The sequence below is a fragment of the Bactrocera latifrons genome, unplaced genomic scaffold (assembly GCF_001853355.1).
Source record: "Bactrocera latifrons isolate USDA-ARS-PBARC rearing strain unplaced genomic scaffold, ASM185335v1 scaffold_62, whole genome shotgun sequence".
NCBI lineage: Eukaryota > Metazoa > Arthropoda > Insecta > Diptera > Tephritidae > Bactrocera > Bactrocera latifrons.
The window spans coordinates 890,035-899,871 of record NW_017537290.1 but is presented as its reverse complement, the minus strand read 5'-3'; the positions used below and the strand labels follow the sequence as shown (position 1 = coordinate 899,871).

The 9,837-nt window shown below is 38.1% G+C and overlaps 1 protein-coding gene across 1 annotated transcript; it reads right to left on the bottom strand.

Moving 5' to 3' along the window:
* Positions 1 to 5,189: 5,189 nt before the first annotated feature.
* On the bottom strand, positions 5,190 to 7,032 carry LOC108975149 (tenascin-R-like). Its single transcript, XM_018943461.1, has 4 exons — positions 6,824 to 7,032; positions 6,585 to 6,697; positions 5,531 to 6,505; positions 5,190 to 5,448 (listed from the first exon to the last, which is right to left on the bottom strand). Exons 1-4 carry the CDS (start codon positions 6,974 to 6,976, stop codon positions 5,316 to 5,318), a joined length of 1,374 nt encoding a protein of 457 aa, XP_018799006.1. The 5' UTR covers positions 6,977 to 7,032; the 3' UTR covers positions 5,190 to 5,315.
* Between the last annotated feature and the right edge of the window lie 2,805 nt (positions 7,033 to 9,837).

Genomic DNA, 9,837 nt, shown 5'->3' with positions numbered 1-9,837 from the left:
ATCAGAAACACAAAACTTTGCAAACAAGAAAACATGTTTTTTTCTTCAAACTACCTCTCTGCTCTCAAGTGCATGCACATGTTTCTCTTTATGCGTGTCTATACGGCTAATCTCGGGGGATTTTGGCGATTATCATTATTTTCAATTGAAATGCACTTTTGCTTAAATAAAACAAAAAAAAAAAAAAAACAGAAATAAGTTGCGACTGGGGAAATTGTTTTACAACAATAACAACTACTCATACTTATACGGCATGTGATACACGACTATTGCGAGTACTCACTTAACGAAGCGCTTAGCAGCGGAACATAACCAATCTTGATGACACTGACAGCGAACATAACATAAACATTACAGCTCAACTTACACTTGTATGCAACTTGTTATTCCCTAAATAGGGTATATTTATACTATGTTTGGTACGAAGCTTGTGACACCCACAAAGAGACCCTACAAAAAGTATATATAAATGAACAGCGTGAATAGCTGGGTTGATTTAGCAATGTCCGTCTGCCCGTCCACCTGTCTGTAGAAGACCTCGAAAATTCTAGTCTCTTAGTTTATATGTATAATGTATGTATGTGTACTCTGGTCTCGCAGTTTTCGAGATCAGGCTCTAAAATTTCACACACGACCTTTTCACCGCAAGAAGCTGCTCATTTGTCGGAGCCGCCGATATTGGACTACCACAACATTTGGTTGTTATAGAAACTGAACAATCAAAATTAAGTTTTTGTATAAAAGCTTTCTCATTTGAACAGATAACTTCACGAATTTCGACATTTTGGAAGAAATTTTCCCGATCGTTATACATACTATATGACATATCTGCCATACAAACTGCACGATGAAAATCAAGTTCTTGTATGCCGACTTATTTATTTGTTAAGCGCATTCTAGCTACGTTGCAACCTAATTTAACGTTTTTTCTTGTATTTGCTATTTACTTTGTCTTTTGTGAGCAACACACAGAGTAGTGTAAATATATTTGTAGCGCGCATTCACATTACTGATAACAAATTTGTAGTACGAGCGATGTCCTAATATGTATGTAAATGCATTATGGCAAGAGTCAACTGAGATAAGGTAAATACAGAACGATGATATTCAATATTCCTAACAACTTGTAGCCACTGGCATAATATGTGTATGATTTCGAAAGTAGTTAGTTCTGCTGAGTTCTAAATCGAAATAGTTCAATTTGGCGTAACTCGAACCAAAAAAAAAAACTTTGCGTAGACTACTACATTTGATGCAATTCACTGTCTGATTATACTTATATATTAGAGAGCGAAGAGAAGCTTTGAGGTCAGATGCTAAACTTTGTTGATATAAGCGAGCGAACTGAACGCCAAACTTATTCCAATGATACTATAGACTGCCTTATATGAACGAAGACATACTTCCACTTTGGGAACAGTCTCTGAAACTATTTAATATTTATAAACACAAATTGTGATAGATAATAATATGAGTAAACTCACACTAAGCTGGGAATGTTACCGTTACAGCCTCCTCAAACTTTTTAATTCGACCTCACTTGGTCAGCTTAAAAACGCCGGTGAATATAAACATTTCAAACAAAAAACTTTTTAGTGTACATATCGCTACAACATCCACAATATGACAATTTCACATACCATATATAATATTTAACACGCTCTTCGCTTTAATCACACATGGAGTGCTCATCGCCAATGACGAAATTTTCATAACGACATACCGATACCGACGACACATGCTGAGCTTTACATGTGTTCTGGCATGTAAGTGTTCCAAGACGATAAAATGTTCACCACCTCAATTACCGAAGCCCGCTTGATATTCATTCGATATTCAGTGACGATGAAAAGTGATCGAACTAACTTGACGCCGCAGACAGTAGGCATAGAAAGATTTTATACCATGTTCAGACCGACACTTAATCACACGACTGTTGAGTGGTTTATCCCACTAATCTTATAAATTTATCAAGATTTCGTCATAATTTTTGTATCGAAGTGATTTGAAACTGATCCACGCTAATTCTCTCTGTGCGACTCTGATTTTGTGCCATCAACTTGTCAACATTGGAAATCTGTTACATTTTCACAGCTGATGTAACATGTAAACAAATACATTTTTTTAAAGCAATGAGTCTAATTTCACCTGAAAATCGACTTCCCAAATGAAAATATACGTCCATTATTTCCTTTATATGGAAAATATTTAAAAGAGTACTTCTTTTATTACAAAATACTATGTGACAATGTTTTCTTTTGATAAATATTGAGCAATGTGAATTCTTGAATGGCAAAAACAGCTGTTTTTTCATCTTTCCAACGGCAGTGAGAACGGGCTGATTAAATATAATCTAATCCTTTCAAATTTTTGGTCTGAACATGGTATTAGACGCGAATCCGGTAAGTTAAGATTATATGTATATTCATACTATCCTAAATATGAGCAACAGCTGGTTTCGCGACCTTCGCGAAATTGGGCGCCTATGCGGAAATGCTGTAAGGACAAAGAGCGTCATATAAACCCAACTCAAGAAAAGTAGCAGTTATTGCACCACTTTCAGAAGGTTCTGTGTCGATAGCCAGTAAGTAAACGCCAATCGGTTCTACGTAACCGGAACGAACCCGAATTTCTATTCGGCAACGGACTGTCAGCTCGGCAGATTTCTGACCCTATAACTACAACAAGCACTTGCGAATTAGTCTCCTTATATTAATAGCACTGGCAAAGAACAAGTAAAATTACGCCGGAGAGGATTGTGAGTTGGCGGCCGATATGTTAACGCCACCGGCAGAAAACTGTGTATTTATGGTTGGGAAAACTGTAGAAACAATGGATATATAGTATATGCTGAAGATTTTGATTCACCACTATCAAGCATATCATTCCAAAGCTGATTGGAATTTTGTCTCGGGTAATCGTTCATCCAACAGCGTTTTACTGTAAGTTGATCTGCAGGTTGACATAGGTAGACGAATATTATTGGTTATGAATTTAAAATAACAACAGCCAAAGCAGAACTTCACAAAGGCTACTCACCTCAAATTGACTCCATCAGGAGAAAAATATTATCACCATAAATCTTGTGCTGTGCAACCTGTTGCACCACATTCCGTAATTGCGCATCATCGCAAAGTGGAGTGAAGATCTACAAAAGATCAAATAAAGAAAACACCAAAAAGACTGTGTTCACGTCGCTATAAAAACGCCGGTTCATTGTTTATAATATAAAGCATTATTCGCATCAGTTGAGAACTGCTGCTCAAAACTGGTTGTAACTCCACTTGACGATGGTGTCGGCATTGCTAGTTCTATGATCAAAAGCAGCAACGTTGATAAGAAAGCTCCTCTTTTATGACGTTTATACGGAAGATGTATTCGCATTGTTGTTGCTTGACTTGGCTAAAAGATGCTGTTTCACCGCGGGTTCACATGCGAATACCGGTTGTCATATGTAAAGAGTGACACTTCAGCATCTAGCAATTATTCTGTAACATGTTTTGTTTTTATTTTTAACCGGCTTATATTATTTATTTTCTTTTGCCTTCAATAAATGTAAACCGGATTGCAAAAACTAACTAAAACTGAAAGTAAGATTTCCTGGACCGCGCACCAACTGGATTCGAAGAGAGCGTTCCTAGCTAACGAACAAGCTGATCAAAAGTGGTGCGCGATTAAATTCTGTGTGAGACTCTGTGACAGAGACATTTGATATGATCAAGCAGGCTCACCCAGATGTTACTTTAGCAAGAAGGGGTGTGTTTCGGTGGCGCCAGCCTTTTTTGGAGGACCGGGAAAAAGTTGCTGATAAATGGACAAATTCAAAGTGAAAACGAAGCTCGTTGTCTTTTTTGACATCAAACCACCATGAATTTGTCTCTCCTGGACAAACCGTCTACACCAAGTTTTACGTGGAAGTGCTCAAGAGACTCAAACGAAAGGTCAAGTTGCACCACGACATCGCCCCGGATCACACCGCTTTTGTTTTGAACAGCTACCTGACCGAGGCCGATGAAAGGCAAACATTTGAGACGAAAGAGAGGATCCGAGGCTTTCAAGGCTATTTGGGATAATGCTTTCTATGACGCTTTCAATGCTTTGAGATCGCGCTGGCAGCACTGTATCGACGCAGAAGGAGCCTATTTTGAAAGTGTTTAAAGAATTGTAACGATTGGTTCACTACATTTTTTTAAATCGACTTTACATTCCGGATAAACCCTGTGGGCTTCATAAATTGGTTAAATGACCCAATGAACAGTTGGCATTTTTTAAAAAAGTGAACTTCAAGGTATCCTACTTTCTTAAAGAAACAACACAGAAACAGAACATTTTTTGGCATTTGCTTTTTGAAGATTTTCTCCTTCATATGTCGGGCGCGTTGATCGTCCATCCGTTCAGTCCATTTTCGATGAGTCGTTCGAGCATATTAACTGGCAACTGGCGAATGACACGCGGGATGTTTGCTGCAAGGCCTAAATCGAAGTGGAATTGTCCGCATAGACTTTTCACTTCACATATCCTTAAGGGAAAAAGTCAAACGGTCTGATATCACACGATCTTGGTGGCCCATTGACCGGCCAAAAACGTAAAATTATCTGCTCACCGAAGTGTTCCCTCCGGCACCGGCTTGTTGAAACCAAATGTCGCCAAGATTACGAGCTTCAATTTCAGACTTCGAATTATCGATTATCATGGCGCGATAACGGTCACCATTAACTTTGATGTTCTCACCGCCATTATTTCTGAAAAAATATAGACCGGTGATTCCACCGACCTATAAATCACACCAAACCTTTTTTTTTTTTTTTGTGTAAGAAATGGCAGCTCTTGATTCTCTTCAGGTTCCTCTTCGTTCCAAATGTGACAATTTTGTTTTTTTTTACATACGCATTGAGCCAGAAATTAGTCTCATCGCTGAACAAAATTTGACTCGAAAACGTCGCATCTTCTTGGAACTTTTCAAGAGTCAATAGAGTAAAGCGATGTAGCTTGGGAAGGTTGAGCAGCTTCAGTTCTTTCCCGAGCTGTATTTTGTAGGGTATCAAAACGCGCCATGTCGTTCCATACGTCAGTCCGACTTGCTGCAGCGCCGAATCGACCCTCCACGATCTTCGTGTGCACTCTTAGCTACGGCTGCTATATTTTCTTCACATCATTTACTACCGGAATTTTATTAAATCAGTTCAAAATTGAGTATTTAACTTTATTTACTTATTAATTATTAAAATTAAAAATGTATGTGGGTAAATATATATGTATACATGATAATGGAGTAAAATAATGCTAATTTTGATCCATTTTCAGACTTCAAGTTCTTATTGCACAGGTCTAACAGCCATATGCACATATTTTAGAGAGTATTCATGGCCATGCCAGTGTGTCCAATCGATACCTTTGCCATACTTATCCTTACTGTATTTGCCACGTAAGTACTGGCCATTCAAATTACTGCAAATTTGAGAAAAAAATTTAATTAATATAAATTAAAAGTTAGATGTATTTATAAATCGAATATACTATTGGCACTCACCTATCATGACACGCATTATACCACCACGCGCCCGTATAAACCTCTGCGCAATTACGATCCCACATATCGTGATCGGCATCTTTCGTGCTGAACTTTTGACCTTGACTCGTGCGTAAAGAATCCCCTGCATTTCCCTCAAATTTGCCAAGCACATTCAATGCATATGCTTCATGCTCATCGCCAATGGCGAAATTCTCATAACGGGCATAACGCGTTACATTATCGAAGTCCTCCATTTGCACCCACAATTCGTTGAGCGTTGCATGTGTTATGCCATGTAAACGTTCCAAGCCGATAAAGTATTCACCATTCCAATTACCAAAACCTGCTTGATATTCATTCCAATGACGATGGAATGAAATCGAACCATCTTGACGCCGCTGCACCACCGTCCAGGCTGCACCGCCATTGGTATCAAGCAGACAGTAGGCATAGAAAGGTTTCAGACCCGAATCAGGCAAATAAAGGTGATAGATACCGCTCTTAGCATTAGCACCTGCTCGTTTCACGGCCTCTGCGCAAGTGGGCGCCAATACGGGATTACTGTAAGGACAAAGAGCGCCATATAAACCCGACTTGAATGAAGTTTGTGCATTGCAACCGCAAGACGATGATGCATCAGTGATGGGCGGAACAATATCTGATCCACCTGTTGCTGATTGTGCGTCAGTAGCAGGCAGGTTGGCACCACCAGCAGATGATTGTGAATCAGTAGCCGGTATATTAGCACCACCGGCAGAGGACTGTGTACTAATAACAGGCAAATCGACGCCGCCCACTGAAGATTGTGAACTGGCAGCCGGTATGTTTGCACCACTAGCGGAAGATTGCGTACTTATGGTCGGGAAAACTACACCACCAGTTGATGTATGTGTTGAGGATATAGATTCGCCGCCACCACGCACATCAATCCAATGCGGATTGCTCTTAACCTCTGGTAAACGTTCATCCAACAACGTTTTAATGTAATCCAATCTAATGGCAAGTAAGTGCATACATATATATTTGTAAATGAAAATGAAACTTGTTCGAAAACTTCGTAAAATCTGCTCACCTCAAATTGTATGAGTCCAGCAGTAGGAAAATATTCTCACTAGAAATCTTGAGCTGTGCCACCTGTTGTGCCACATTCCGCAATTGCGCATCATCGCAAAGTGGAGTGAAAGTCTATAAATATGGTCGTTAAAAATGAAATAAAGAACATTAAAAAGAGAAGTAATAAACCCGACCGTATTCTTCCAACGACGCTAGTAAAACGCCGGTTCATTGTTTATGCTATCAAACTTCGCTTACCGCGTTATTCGGATCAGTTGAGAACAGCTGCTCAAAACTTGTTGTATGTCCACCCGGCGACGGTGACGACGTCGCGCCGTTGAAGGTCAAAAGCAGCAACGCTGATAAGAAAGCTCTGCTACTATGACGTCTACACTGAAGGTGTGTCCGCATTTTTGCTTTTCTGGCTTTACTATGGGTTGGAGATGCTACTGCAGCAGTGGTTGTCTTACGACTGCCGCTTGCGCTTAGCGTTGAGTCACTCTTTATATGCGTCAAAAAAATCAAGTGAGTAAGAGAGAACAACGAAACTGTAACCGCCGGTGATTTTTTAGTCAAATGTTTTTGTTTTTATTTTGGGCAAACCCACATCATTTGTGTAGAACAAAAGTTGTGGCGAAGATTAAAAGTACGCCTTCACATGTATTTGAAGATCGAAATCTTCAACACATGAGTATCAGTTTTTGACATATTTTAGGCTAACAAGTCAATTAGAATTGTAATATTTTAATTATTCCATCTTAACAAATCAATTACAAGAACATTTTAGACAAGATTTTAGAAATCTCAATATAAGAATGAAGTAAGACTTTCGTTAAAGGCGCATAGTCGTGATTGTGGAAAAAAAACTCCATTTTAAGTTTAAGGTAATGGAATGATGAATGTGGAATTGAATTTCAAAAATGTAATTAAGACTAGTCAAATGATTGCTATTATTCTCACAATTCTAGCGTTACCGGTAAAAGATCTCGATTTATACCTACAACTTATCTTAAATATAACAATTTCCAAGGTTATAATTTAGGCAAATTTAGTAAAGTACCAGTAGCAAAGCTACCACTAAAGCCAAGAAAGCCACTAGGGAGACCTCTTAGAAAATTTATATATGTATATACCCACAATGAAAAGTTCGAAACAGCCTCGGATGAATATCGATAGCAATTTCCAACGATAGGAATTTAAGTGTGCTCTGCTCAATCCACTAAAATGGAGACCCCACAATCTGCGCCAACTGCCGTAGGATAAGCCTCATCAACATCGCATTTAAGGTGCTCTCAAGCGTATTGTGTGAAAGATACAAGACCACTGTCAACGACCTTATCAGTGCAACTTCAGGTCAGAAGTGTAAACAATTGACCAAAAATTTACCATGCGCCTAATATTGGAAAAGACTCGTTTAAAGAGGAGCGGCACACACCAACTCTTCGTCAATTTCAAAGCCGCCTTCGACAACACGTAAAGAAACTGTCTCTATGCCGACATGTCTGAATTTGCCCCGCAAAACTAATGCGGTTGTGTAAGCTGTCATTGAGCATTTCCAAAAAGCGCATATCCTATTCGACGGAATGGTGAACTGTACGAGATATACGACGATATTGACAGAGTTCAGCAGCTAACTGGCAAGGTCTTGCCGACCGTATGAATGAAAAGACACCCGCTTTAAAAGAATTCGACGCAGTACCCACTTGAGGAAGCAGAGAGACCTACACTCCGTTGGAAAGACCAGTTTGAGATGAACCCGGCTACACTTCGAATCTCCTATTGGCGCCAAATTGCGAAAAGAAGAAACGATTGGCGCGCTGTTGCATACTCGGCTGTAACCGCGTAAGCGGCCAATAAATAAGAAGAAGAAAATAAGCAAAATGCGGTGAGTAAATTGTTTTTTTTAAGGGCATCCGTTTTAACCAAAAAATTTATATAATTATGATAGAAATTCTTATCTTCTTTGGACCAAGTTAAACTGTGTGTTCGTAACAATTGAATGGAAATTTTTTTCTAAAATTGAATTTTTATCTCCATACGTTAGTATGTGTTGAATAGCTGATTGCTTACAACGCGAAAGGTTTATATGCAGATTTTTAAAGCGAAACATAAAATGTGTGAGTTTACTCAAAAAGTGTCGAAATGTTGTACAAGTTTTTTTGAATCTAAGTAGAACATGAACAAAAGTATAGTAGTAGCAGAATGCATTCAGTTAAGGTTGTAAAGTCACGGAAATCTTACCTCAAACGACGATAAAATCGAAACAGTTAAAGAAGCAGTGCTTGAAAATCGTCCTGTTGGCATATGAGATGTAGCAGAAGATCTCAACATTTCTTATGAATCGACTCAATACATTATGGTTAATGTTTTGGATAATATCTGATTCTTTTGCAAAAACTACGTTCATAAGAAAGTACCATAACTGATGTCGAAACATATTATATATTTATGAATAAAATGTCGAAATTATACAAAATCTAGCTCCAAAAATGAGGGAAATCCGAAAAAATAAAATTTACTGACCGGGACCATTAAGCTAAGACTAATAATAGTTTTTGGAATATTGAATTACTAATAAAAGATATAAAGGTCAAGTTCAATCAGTCGTTATGAATACGAGACATGTGAAGATCAATAAGAGCCTAACATTCGGGGAGTTTTTTCCATAGTTCTTACCTCTGAAGTCAGATTATCGTCACAAAATTCAATAAAAACTGCCGTAAAATGTAGGAAAGTTGGAACATTGAAAAACTGATCAAGTATGAAGTGTTAGATCTCTCTGACTCATAATTCTTTAGAAGCTTTTTTAACTTTTATCGGAAATTATACCAGCTTTTTTATACTATAATTGAAATTATTATTATTTCTAAACTATCTTTAACGATTTTAAAATATCGAAAACCGGTTCTCTCTTTTGACAATCACTTCCAAATTGAATTAAACTCCTCGATGGAGAAGGCCATTCTGCTACAAAATCATCATATTTTCTGCAGGTGAACCAAACCCATAATATTTTTAATGTTGTCAAGATGACAACAACTGAATCAATTCGATAAAGAATGTTTGTGCTGAAAACTTTTTATTGAAACAATCAAAATAAAACCGAATTAGCCATAATAGTAACCATAAGGCGCATAATAGTTTTGTCCGCCATAATAATAAGGATAATTTGGGGTGCTATAAAAATTATTGGTTGTATTATTTACTGGCGTTGTTCCTGTTGCAGTAGCTGTAGTTGCTGCTGTTGTTGTCACCCTATCGCGTAGAGCACT

Coding starts and splice junctions, on each gene's coding strand:
- LOC108975149 (XM_018943461.1), bottom strand. CDS start 6,976: ATGCGGACACACCTTCAGTGTAGACGTCATAGTAGCAGAGCTTTCTTA. Junction 6,506..6,584: donor CTGGACTCATACAATTTGAG/GTGAGCAGATTT, acceptor ACTTGCCATTAG/ATTGGATTACATTAAAACGT. Junction 5,449..5,530: donor TATAATGCGTGTCATGATAG/GTGAGTGCCAAT, acceptor TCAAATTTGCAG/TAATTTGAATGGCCAGTACT.